The 13,387-nt window shown below is 33.4% G+C and overlaps 2 protein-coding genes across 2 annotated transcripts; one reads left to right on the top strand and one right to left on the bottom strand.

The window, feature by feature from the left end:
* Nucleotides 1-6,280: 6,280 nt before the first annotated feature.
* LOC144574855 (BAG family molecular chaperone regulator 4-like) lies at nt 6,281-9,032 on the top strand. The gene is made up of 4 exons (XM_078324936.1): nt 6,281-6,541; nt 7,762-8,018; nt 8,432-8,578; nt 8,711-9,032. Exons 1-4 carry the CDS (start codon nt 6,397-6,399, stop codon nt 8,912-8,914), a joined length of 753 nt encoding a protein of 250 aa, XP_078181062.1. The 5' UTR covers nt 6,281-6,396; the 3' UTR covers nt 8,915-9,032.
* A 508-nt stretch (nt 9,033-9,540) lies between these two features.
* Nucleotides 9,541-11,859, bottom strand: LOC144574819 (ammonium transporter 3 member 1-like). Its single transcript, XM_078324894.1, has 3 exons — nt 11,023-11,859; nt 10,491-10,776; nt 9,541-10,365 (listed from the first exon to the last, which is right to left on the bottom strand). Exons 1-3 carry the CDS (start codon nt 11,656-11,658, stop codon nt 9,875-9,877), a joined length of 1,413 nt encoding a protein of 470 aa, XP_078181020.1. The 5' UTR covers nt 11,659-11,859; the 3' UTR covers nt 9,541-9,874.
* Nucleotides 11,860-13,387: the final 1,528 nt, after the last annotated feature.

The following is a 13,387-nucleotide window of genomic DNA, read 5'->3' as shown; positions in this document are numbered from 1 at the left end:
TCAGCAATTATCCGCGTTGCTCGCTCAAAAATCTGATAGCTCATGTGGTATTGTATCTCACTCAAATAATTTTAATTTATTTAACCAAATAATTGTTGATAGCGGTGCAACCGATCACATGTTTGGAAATGAAAATTTCCTTGAAAATTTGACAATACCAAAGAATGACCAATATGTAACCGTAGCAAACGGTATGAAAGAAAAAATCAATTGCTTAGGTGAAATTATTTTGAGCAATAAAAAAATTAGTAACGTATTATATTTAAAAACCTTTCCTATAAATTTACTTTCGGTTAAAAAATTAACACAAGATTTTAATTGTAATGTAATATTCTCATATGAAAATGTAATATTTCAGGACCGGGTAACCGGGGACAAGATTGGTGAAGGGGTTCTTAAAAATGGACATTATCTTTTGGATTTAGAAAAATTAAATTTTTGTGCCTTGGCAAGCTCAATTAATTATGATAGATGGCACATGAGACTCGGGCATCCCTCCAACAAGATTCTAAATAGTGTTTTAAATTTTCCAAACTCAAGTTGTATTAATTGTGATATATGTAAGTTGGCAAAACAAACGAGACTTCCCTTTTCACTATCCACTAGTAGAAGTGAAGCCTCGTTTGATTTAGTCCACTCCGATGTATGGGGTCCGGCCCCAATTAATTCGTATAATGGATTTAGGTATTTTGTGATATTTATTGATGATTTTTCAAAGGCTATTTGGTTGTATTTACTTAAATCAAAAGATGAGGTATTTATGTGTTTTAAAGAATTTCTATGTCTTGTAGAAACTCAATTCAACGCTAAACTTAAAATTTTTAGGTCGGATAATGGAACGGAATTTGTAAATAAAAATTTTACTAATTTTTTTAAAGAAAAAGGAATTATACACCAAACAACTTGTGTCAACACTCCCGAACAAAATGGAGTGTCGGAAAGAAAAAATAGACATTTATTAGAAATAACACGTGCATTGTTGTTTCAAAATAATGTTCCAAAAATATATTGGTCGGATGCCATCCTTTGTGCTACACATCTAATTAATAGGTTACCTAGTGTTATTTTAAAAAATAAAAGTCCAACCGAAATTCTTTATAAACAAAAAAAGAATCTAGATCACTTGAGAGTTTTCGGGTGTGTATGCTTTGTTCACATTAAAAGAAAAGACAAGTTTGATTTTATGTCAACAAAAGCTATATTTTTAGGGTATTCACCATATAAAAAAGGCTACAAATGCTATGACCCAATAAATAAAAAGGTATTAATATCTAGAGATGTGATATTTTGTGAAGATGAACCATATTTTAAAAAAAGTGAGATTAATAATAAATCACTTGAGAATAACCAAGTTAGACCAATAGCACCTCTCTTAGATGATTTAGATTTCATACCTAATGAGGAATATGAAAGTGAATCAAATAATCATGAAGAAGAAATAAATAATGAAAATAGTGAGGGAGAAGAAATGATAACAATAATAGGGAGGAAGAAGAAAATACAATAGTTAGAAGGTCCTCAAGAGTAACCAAACCATCTACTAGACTTAGAGATTTTGTAACCTATACGGTACAATATCCAATACAAGAATTTGTATCATACAAAAATATTTCATCCGAATATAATGCATTTCTTGCTTCTATTGAAAAAGAATTTGAGCCGAATAGTTACCAAGAGGCAATAACCAACCCGGTATGGTGCAAGGCCATGGAAGAAGAATTAAAAGCCCTTGAAAAAAATGAAACTTGGAAAATTGTTTCATTACCCAAAAATAAAAAACCCGTTGGATGTAAATGGGTATATAAGACCAAGTTCAATAGTGATGGTTCCATAGAACGGTATAAAGCGAGATTAGTGGCCAAAGGATATACTCAAACCTATGGTATAGATTATAACGAAACATTTGCACCGGTGGCAAAAATGAATACAGTTAGAATTTTATTTTCTATTGCGGTAAATAATGGTTGGAACCTATACCAAATGGATGTAAAAAATGCTTTTCTTCAAGGAACACTTGAAGAGGAGGTGTACATGACACTACCACCCGGCCATAACATGAAAAATTATTCTAATATAGTTTGTAGGTTAAATAAGTCAATCTATGGATTGAAGCAATCTCCTCGGGCATGGTATGGCAAACTTAGCTCATATTTAATTTCGTGCAATTTTAAGATTAGTAGTGCCGACCACTCCTTGTTTACCAAAACCGAAGAAAAAAATATAACCCTTGTATTGGTATATGTAGATGACTTGATAATCACCGGAAATAATTTTGAGGAAATTAAAAAAATCCAATCCCAATTAAAAGACAAATTTGACATTAAAGATCTAGGATATTTAAAATATTTTTTAGGAATAGAAGTGGCTTTTTCGGATAAAGGTCTCTTCATTTCACAACGAAAATATACTTTAGACTTGCTAAAGGAAACCGGTAAACTAGGTTGCAAACCGGTCTCTACACCAATTGATACCAAATACAAATTAAATACCGAGGATGGTGAACCATTAGAAGACATAAACCAATTTCAAAGACTTGTAGGAAAATTAATTTATCTCACGGTAACACGTCCGGATATTCATTTTCCGTAAGTCAAATTAGCAAATTTATGCATTCACCAAGAACGCCTCATTTGGAGGCCGTACATAGAATATTAAGATATTTAAAAGGAAATCCCGGAAAAGGAATAAAAATGGAAAATAATAATTCTAACGAAATATGTGGCTATTCCGATGCAGATTGGGCCGGTAGCTTTGATAGAAAATCCACCACCGGCTTTTGCACATTTGTAGGCGGGAATCTAGTCACATGGAAAAGCAAGAAACAAAATGTTGTGGCTCGATCTAGCGCGGAGGCAGAGTATCGAGCCATGACATCCACCGCAAGCGAATTAATATGGATCAAACAACTACTTAGAGACATGAGTATTGAATTTGATCAACCTATGAAGATGTATTGCGACAATAATTCCGCTCGACATATTGCATCAAATCCGGTATTTCATGAAAGAACGAAGCACATAGAAGTGGATTGTCATTTCATTAGAGAAAAGGTCCAAGCCAAAGAAATCGAAACACCGTTTGTGAGAAGCAAAGATCAATTAGCGGATGTTTTTACCAAAGGGTTGGATCCAACACATTTTGAAGATATCACTAGCAAGCTAGGATTGTATGATATATACACTTCTAGCTTGAGGGGGAGTGTTGAAAATAAAGAAGAAAATCAAGAGGAATGATCTCAGCCGCACATCATAGATCAAAGGGTCAAAATAGGAAATAAACATTTAGTGCAAAATAATAAACGGTAACTGTACACCGTATCCATTTACGGTAAAAAAGACTCCAACGGTAACTTGGAGAAAAGTTGTATAAATAGATTTAGGACTTGTAATAAATATGTAGAAAAAGTTTAATAAGAATATTCTCCTCAGAAATCATAAAAATCAACAAGCCTCATATTACCTAGTGGCCACACTTGACAGCCCATATGTATCTATAAAAATATATATTGGATTTAAATCAGAATGTAATTCCAATATGCTCTATTGACAAATATAATAGTAATTGAGTGTATCCATCATTTATCTCACTATATATAATATATACAATATTTCATGAAAACATAGATTTCAAATTGTGGGGAATCCAAACCTAATTAATATTTTTATCAGTTGCATGATCTCATTTTATATCATTTTATGAGATAGTATCATGAGAACTTCCAAGTTTGGTACATGGCAATTAATCGATCAAAGTATCAAACTTTCAATTTAAACAAATACTTAAAAATAAATAAATTCAATGTGACAATCACCTCTCAAATGCCAGCTAATTTAACCTAACTTAATTAATATTTGGAGACAATCACTATGATAAGTTTATCCTTGTTCAGATATTTTTATGAATTATCATCTTATTTTTTTTTAATATCTTTTCATGTAGTCTATCCTTGTTCAGATATTTCAGATAGTCACATCTATTTATTATTTTATGAAACTATATATTTTATATAGAAATAAAATAAATCATACAAAAGTAAAAAAAAAATTAAAACGTATTTATATATTATATAATATGTAATAAAATTTCCATACTTTTGAATAACGTCTTACTAATTTTACAAAAATTAAATGCGTCATATTTACATTCATTTTAAATAATATACTATAAATATCAAAGATATTTTGATCATTTCGTGTTCAAAATTGAGCATTTAATAGTGCATTAACTGCTAGGGAAGTCTTTTTCATTGATTGCACATTTAGAGAACAAAAAAAATGAAACCTATTTATCCTCAAGGACCTAACCTAATGCATCTTTTAAAATTTTGGATTTTGATAAAGGCACAATTGTGTAACTTTTTTGGTGATTCGAATAAATTCGGCCTTCCTTTGGAACCTCATTCCTTTTCTTTTCTAGCATGCATAAATTATATGGATAGCCCAATATATATTATCCGATTACTTCCATTATCCAACCCACTTCTTGATTCTTGATTCGTCGATCTATTCATTTTCTTTTATTTGTAGCCCAACATTGTGATGCAGTTTCAGAGAAAATTAGGATTAATTTATTAAGTAGGCTCGTTAGCTCGTATTTGTGTGTTTGTTGATGTTGTTAATAAATTATAATTATATTTTGATGATTCAAGTATCATTGAAATTGATAAATAAAATCATATATATCCATTACAAACTCATATATTATCCGTTTACTACAGTTATCCAACCCAATTTTTTACTCTTAATTTGTCAATCAATTTATTTCAAATTCTAGCCCAAAATTGTGATGTAAAATTATAACTAATTAATTGGGCCCGTTTTCTTTTGGGTCGAGATTCTAAAAAATAACTCAAATTTTGAGTTTCGCTCTGGATCATCCCATTAAATTCCTAATCAATCCGACCCAATTTAAAATAGAGGAGGATTCAAATGCCTTCATTTTTTTGTGTCTCCATCATGCCTTCATTTTTTAAAACTTTAATAATTTAAAATTACCATTGGATATGATCTACATTATTTTATTTATGCACGTACAAAAAATTATGGCATTTCAATTTGATTTTGATTGTCATCAAGAGCTTGTAAAAAATGCACTAATGTGGATGATTTCTAGACGTTGATTTTTGAACTTATTGATTCACATAAAAACAAAATTGAAATGTGATAATTTTTTATGAGCACATAGAGAAAATAATATAGATCACATCTAACGGTTTTATTTTGACTTTTAAGTTTTAAATTTTGAGTTATTAAAGTTTTAAAAAATAGAGGCATGGTGGAGGCACAAAAAATGGAGGCATTTGAACCCTCCTCTTTAAAATATGAATTTCCTTTTATTTTGTGTCAAAAATAATCGGATAGTCCGGATTGAATTTATGATCCTTAAAATCCAAATTAGTTTCTGAACAGCTGCTCTATCAGTAGGGGTGCAAACGGGTTAGATATTACCCGATCGTATCTGACTCTGTATCCGAAAATTTAATACGGATATCCAATATCCGAATATCCGTGCGGATACGGATACGGATATGGTTTTGAATTTTAATTATCCATATCCGAATAGTAGATATATATTATATAATTTAATATGTATTTTGAAAAAAATTATGTCATTCACTATTATAAAAAGCAGATATCCGTATCCGTATCCGTATCCGGAAAATAAAAACAGATAAGGATATGGTTTTACCACTATCCGATCCATATCCGATCCGTTTGCACCCCTATCTATCAGATCAGAGATGGCAAAATCTCACATCCCACGCCGAACTGAATTCGTATCCTCTGCATTAACTCAAAAGGAAATCTTTTGAGTTAATGAATCTTGACCATCCGATTTGACTTAAGATTCGTGCAGACCAGATCCACACTAATATTAAAGAGCCTCCCATATCATAAGCTGAGGCCGGATTGGCTCCATTTAAAATCAAACGGTTGAAATTCATTAACTGAAAAGATTCATTTTTGAGTTAATGCAGAGGAAACGCATTCCGCCGAACTGATCAAACCTCAGATCTTCCAATTACACTCGGTTCGTAATTGTACATTAAACACCATATTATGTCAAGAATGGCTTCCGAAAATGGTTTATACTAACTGCACGATCGTGAACCGCTCTACCATCAGATCAGGGAAGGCAAAATCTCACATCATACACCGAACTGATCAAAGCTTCAGATATTCCAATTGCACTCGGTTCACAACCGTAGATCATCGAAGACGATGTAAATGTTAAGAATGCCATAATTGAAGGTTTAATATGCACGATCCTGCACCAGATCTCGGTGATCTCTCTCCATATAGAGCATCCTTTCCTTTCTCGATCTCATATCGCTATTATAATTTTTTATCCTCCCTTCTATTCTAATTTTGTCGAGTGATCTGAAAATATTGCACCATGAGTTTAGGTATTCCGCCTCAGAACACGAATCTTGCGGGTTCGCAAGAAGCAATCGGCTGTCATGTGGGGCCCAGTGTCAGACTGTCAGTCACTCATGGACTCAAGCAGTACGATGTCGCTGTACCTCCCCAAATCAGCATTGGTAATGTCTCGGTTATTCTTATTTTAATTATACGTCCTTCAGATTTATTTATTCTTTTCTTTTTGTTGTGGTTAAATTTAGATGTCGAGGGTTTTAATTGATCTTGTCTCAAGTTGTTTGTTGAAATGCTTCTTGTTACTGTAATGTTGTTTGCGTATAAAGTGAAATTTTTGATCTGGTATACAATCAGAACAAGAATTACTGTACTGATGTAATACACTCAATTAGGTATTGCGTGGGATTGGTACTGATAATTTATCCCTGGATTCATGCCTGTCCAGTACAGAAATTGAAAGTTGGATTACCTTTATAAAATTGGTATGATTCTGCACCAATGTAGAGGTAGAGTAACTGAATCGACATGCTTTAGTATTCATTTATTATTAGTTTTGCTTTTATCTAATTATTATATGCACTCCAAGTTATATTGTGATTTGCGGGACTTCAACTGACATTGTAGCCAAAGTGTTTGATCAAACTTCCTTGTAGTGTTTTAAGTCTTCACCTTTCTCCTTTTGAGTAGATCCATATGTTACTGGAAACCTTTCTAAATGCAAATGCAAGGTCTTTGTTGTAGTAATAAAATAGGAAATGAATCAGATATGATAATACTGGTGTAAAGAAATTACATGAGGAGCTAAGTATAAACTGATAAAACAAAGCAAGCAATGTTGGAAGATCTATTACTGGTACATGCATCGTATCAATCTGTACCAGCATAGAGAACATGATAATTAATGTAAGTTTTAGTATTGAGTGAGGCTATGGTACTATGTGTAGCGCATATTGGTCTGTACTATGGATCAAATCTTCATTTTCAAAGTCCAAACAATTAATCTGAACTGTTCAACATGATCTCCACATGAAAATGTACTTGTAGATCAAATTTTACATTTTTTATAATTATTTTGCTATTTTTTCAGATAGGTAGAAAATCACTTGATCTGAAGATTCTAGACCATTAAAAAATAGTGCTACCTATATAAAAATAGTAAAAACCAAAATTCAAAAAATATATAAAATTTTGTCTGTGAGTACATTTTCATATGGAAATCATGTTGAATGGTTCAGATCGACTAACTAAACTTTGAAAACAAAATATTGATCCGAAATACGGACCAATCGGTGCTATGCTTACTGTGCTTAGTATCATAGCCTCACTCTTTAATATTTGTTTGCTATTTTTATTTTATTTTTCAATTATTTATTTTGGTCCAAAGGTGACTTGAAGAAAGTACTAGCACAACAGTCTGGTTTAGATCCGGCCAATCAAAAGCTGTTATTTAGGGGAAAGGAAAAGGAGGATAGCGAACGATTGCACACATCTGGAATAAAAGACATGGCTAGGTTGGTACTTCTAGAAGCTCCCAGAAGCCAAGAAGAAAAGCCCCAGGAGGAAAAAATGACCCCAGAGGTTGCACGTGCATGCGAAGCCATTGCACGTGTCAGAGCTGAGGTTGATAAGCTTGCAGATAAGGTATACTGATACGATAAGCAAATTAGTAAGCCTCGTTTTAAATCATGCGCAAATGCAAATTCCAAGATTAATGTTATAATAGGGATTCCGTTAGTTTATCATCAAAATCTGAAATCATATTAACACTTGTAACCCTAAAAAAATATGGGAACATGGGAATATTATGCCCTCACCTAGAAAGTCGAAACATATCCTATCTACAAATTACCCCTCTTTTACTATTTATGTGCTCAGAATTTGGTTAGGAAAAGGGTTTATTTTAATGAAATTAGGAGGAGATATATGCAACATTGTTTTCTTATTTAGATAACCATGTGAAAAACTTCTGGTTTTACAACATTTTATGATCTAATTCTTTGTACAGGCATTTCATGAAACTAATTTTTATTTCGTAATAATATCCCATTTACTAGGTTTCTACATTGGAAGCTGCTGTAAATGGGCATAAGAAGGTAGATGAGAAAGAATTTATAGTACTGACAGAACTGCTTATGGTCCAGTTGTTAAAATTGGATGGTATTGAGGCCGAAGGAGAGGCTAGAATTCAAAGAAAAAACGAGGTACTTAATCTTTAATTTCACTTAAAATATATACGTATTTCTTAGCATTGATCATTCCTATTGGAATATCAGAACTATTTGTGCAAATAATTTTGAAATTAGTTTCAATTTTTTTGCCCTTTTGACCCTCAGGTGAAACGCATTCAAAACTTGGTTGAGGCAACGGATGTACTTAAAGTGAGATATAACAACCCTTTTGTGGACCAAGGCAGGTCTGTCGTGGCGACACCTCAGACTGATTGGGCGACATTTGATTCTGGGTCGGGTCAGACACCACAACCTCATGCTCCACAACCTGCCACTCAAATTACAGAAAATTGGGAGCGCTTTGACTAGATATAGTTCTTTCATCAGACTTCTCCATTTTAAGGAGACAATTCTTGTACTTTGGATTCTCATTGATACTTGTTAAAAACTACATATCATGCGTGCCCAAGGAAATCTTTGTATCAACGTAACTGTGCTTCAAATTTTTATATTTCTCATTTTTATTTTTTAATTTGAACTGGAGTGAGGCTACAGTACTATGCATAGCGCATATTGGTCCGTTATATGGATCAATATTCCCATTTTTGAAGTTCAAACAATTAATCTAAAATGTTCAACATGATCTTTATATGAAAATATATATGTAAACCAAATTTTAAATTTTTGTATTTTTTTTATTGAGAGTTCCAATGCCTCATGCCTTTCATATCTCATCATACTTCATATTTTATATCTTCGTTTTTAAAGTCTAAATTGTCAATCCGAACCGTTCAACGTGATATCCATACTAAAATATGAATAGGAATGAAATTTTATAATTTTTGAAATTTGTTTACTATTTTTTAAGATGTGTAGAAAATCATGATTTTATATCTATCTTAAAAAATAGTAAACAAATTTCAAAAATTATAAAATTTCATTCCTATTCATATTTTAGTATGGATATCACGTTGAACGGTTCGGATTGACAATTTAGATTTTGAAAACGAAGATGTAAAATATGAGGTATGATGAGGTATTGGAACTCTCTTTTTTATTATAGATTTATGTAGGTACAAAATCACTTGATTTAAAGGTTATAGACCATTCAAAAGTTGTGATTTTTTACCTATTTAAAAAATTCTAAAATATGTAAGATTAGTCTGCAAGTTCCGTTTGTTGAATGGTTGAGATTGACTATTTGAATTTTGAAAATGAAAATATTGATCCATAGTAAGAACCTAGTTGCACTATGTATAGTACTATCGCCTCACTCTTTGAACTGGACCCAATTTCATACTGAAATACTCTATATAAATCTGGGGAGGATTAACCTATTTGATCATGAATTTGGTCCAAATCATGGCCATTTTTGACATCTTTAGGAAATCCTAAAATAGCATAAGCCTCTTCTCCATGAATTGCAATATCTCCAGCTGACAACTCCTCTTGACTCAACCTCAAGGGGACAAAAATCCTAATGAAAACCATAATAACTGATGTAATCACCACATTCCATGCAATCACAAAACATGCACCCACCAACTGTTTGATGAATTGCATTCCACCAGATGCACCACCATAGAAAGCACCTCTTGAATTGGTCACTGGTAGAAACATGTTGCAAAGGCTGGGATGTGCAAAGAGACCGGTGAGTGCCCCGCCTAGAATACCTGAGACAGCATGGGTGTGAAGAATGCCTAAAGTGTCATCGACCTTTTGTAATACTGCCCATTTGTGGCTTAGATGTGTCATGGTGTACCATGGCACGGAGCCCGAAGCAATCCCCATCACCACAGCAGCCCACCCTTGTACAAGGCCTGTTGACAAAATGTAAATTGTGCACGCGCGCACACACAAAAAAAAAACTTAAGCTGTATAGGAGCAACAATATGCAACAGTGGCCAATTCTTTTTTGATATAAAAAATGATGTAAGATGCAAACCTGCTGCTGGAGTGATGCAAACAAGCCCAGTGACCATTCCCTGAATTGCACCTACAGTAGTTGGTTTTCCTGAAAAAGCAAAATCCAGGGAAATCCAGACCAAGATGCTGGTGGTTGCACAAATATGCGTATTTAGTACGGCGACTGATGAATCCACGTTAGCTGAGAATGGATCACCACCATTGAATCCTGTCCATCCCAGCCATAGAATCCCAGCTCCCATCAATGCTACTAGGAGATTGTTTGGAGGAAAGTCTTCTCTGTCCTGCTTCAGCCTTGGGCCCACCTGTCATGTTGAACTTGAATTCCATATGAATTGACAGTATAAAAGGGTAATTTTTGATGTTTGTTTTGGTGAATAGTAACAAGGGACTACTACTGGTAATTCCTCTTTACTAAAGTACTGCTAACATAATCTCGATGAAGAAAACATCCAACATTGGCAAACATTGAAGCATAAAATTAACTGCTCTGTTGTACTGGTACATGTGTACATTGAAAAACAAACAACAGAATAGAAGTACGTATATACCCAATAAGCAGCGGTATATCCTGTCACACCCGATGCGAGGTGCACCACATATCCACCCGAATAATCCATTACACCCCAATGGAACAAGAAGCCGCCACCCCATAAAGTATACGCACCGACTGTATAAGAAAATGTAACCCACAACGGCACAAAAATCATCCATGCTTTGAGGCTCATTCGGCCCAGCAAGGCCCCAGCAACAAGCCCAACCGTTACGCCGGCAAATGCCCATTGGAAGAAAACCATGCTTGCCTCGGGATAGAATGGTTGCACTGCTGCTGTCTCCAGCTCACCATCCGATTTGTAATGGACAGTCGATGGGAGGATCGATTGCGCAATCATGAAATCCTGTGTAAAAACTGGGCCCGGATGGCCCACAAAAGGGAGGAGCCTTTTTCCAAAGGCCATTTTGTGGGCCCATAGGACCCAGCATGGCATCGCGGCTGCCATGGCGTAGAGCGCCATGAAAGCCGAGTTGAGGGCCCACTTTTGCTTGACCAAGCCAGCATAGAGCATGGCCAGGCCCGGGAAGCCCTGTAAACCGACAAGTGTCGCTGAGACCATTTGCCATGAGTTGTCTCCTTTGTTCAACCAGTCTGGTACCACTGCTGAGGTGTTACTTCCCTGGTATGCCATTGTTGAGAGAGTAATGCTTTCACTGTTTCTCTCTCCTTTCTATCTCAAAATAGTCATAGGAGTGTGATAGTCTGAAAGGGTATCATGTAAATTTAAAATTTCTAAAGTGATATGAGGCTGGCATGAAATTGTTGTTTAATAGTCAAAGTCAATGCCTAAATGTGGTTGTTAGTAATTAGACATTGGGTCTTGGAGGATCATTAAATGTTTGTGGTATTGGAACCTTAAAAAATGAAAAGAAATATATATATTGTAAACAAATTTAGTGTACTGTGTAGAATCTCATATGCATTGAGATTCCAAATTAATTCTTTAGTTAGAATCTCATATGCATTGAGATTCCAAATTGATTCTTTAGTTAGTTTTTGTAAGTAAAATATAAGCATGTGTTCAGCGTTGTCCAAATATTTAATCTCACGCGGTAAAAGCAGGTAATATTTTAAAAGAGGCAAATTAAGCCGATTTTTTTTATTTATATCCAAAATAAAATCTAAATTTTAAAAACTAACCAACTAGCTAATGAAATTGCAAAACTACCCAAACCGGTTAACCATTAACCGGACTCAAATCAAATTTCCGGTTATTGGTTTCCCATACCCATTGAAATAGTCCGGTTAACCATTAACCGGAAATTTGATTTGAGTCCGGTTAATGGTTAACCGGATTTGGGCATTTCCTTTTTTTTTTTTTTGGAAAACAGAAATTTTTTATTTTTTATTTTTTTGTATTAAAATATTAGAAATGTTGAATATATTTCTTTGAAAATAAATGGAATACAATATAATTTGATTTATTAGAAAGACTGCAACTAATAACCCGGATCAATATTTTTCAGGCCGGATTTTTCGCGGCTGTAAGAAAAATTAATATATTTCTTTATGTGCTATTGGAAAAAAATAAAAATGCTTAGATTCTGAGTTATTGATCCCGGTTCAAAAGTCACTTCTATGCAATCTATAAAATATTGTGATCCTTCTAGGACATTTAATTTATGAAAAGTTGTATCTATTTTTGAAAAAAAACAAAAACTTTAATTTATGTAATTATTATTTTTAAAAAAAATTCTCAAAATAGATACAACTTTTTATAAATTAAATGACCTAGAAGGATCACAATATTTTCTAGATTGCATAGAAGTGACTTTTGAACCGGGATCAATAACTCAGAATCTAAGCATTTTTATTTTTTTCCAATAGCACATAAAGAAATATATTAATTTTTCTTACAGCCGCGAAAAATCCGGCCTGAAAAATATTGATCCGGGTTATTAGTTGCAGTCTTTCTAATAAATCAAATTATATTGTCTTCCATTTATTTTCAAAGAAATATATTCAACATTTCTAATATTTTAATACAAAAAATAAAATAAAAATTTCTGTTTCAAAAAAAAAAAAAAAAAAGGAAAATGCACAAATCCGGTTAACCATTAACCGGACTCAAATCAAATTTCCGGTTAATGGTTAACCGGACTATTTCAATGGGTCCGGGAAACCAATAACCAGAAATTTGATTTGAGTCCGGTTAATGGTTAACCGGTTTGGGTAGTTTTGCAATTTCATTAGCTAGTTGGTTAGTTTTTCAAATTTATATTTTATTTTGGATATAAATAAAAAAATCGGCAAATTAAGACTAGAAAAAAAAATACAAATGCAATCAATCTTTTGAGCATTGCTTTTACAATGAGATGCGGATATAAAACACAAGTCAATTCAGTATATATACCGGTTAT

The sequence above is a fragment of the Carex rostrata genome, chromosome 23 (genome assembly GCF_964058835.1).
Source record: "Carex rostrata chromosome 23, lpCarRost1.2, whole genome shotgun sequence".
Taxonomy (NCBI): Eukaryota; Viridiplantae; Streptophyta; class Magnoliopsida; order Poales; family Cyperaceae; genus Carex; species Carex rostrata.
The sequence above is the reverse complement of the archived record's forward strand: the minus strand, read 5'-3'. Positions and strand labels throughout refer to the sequence as shown.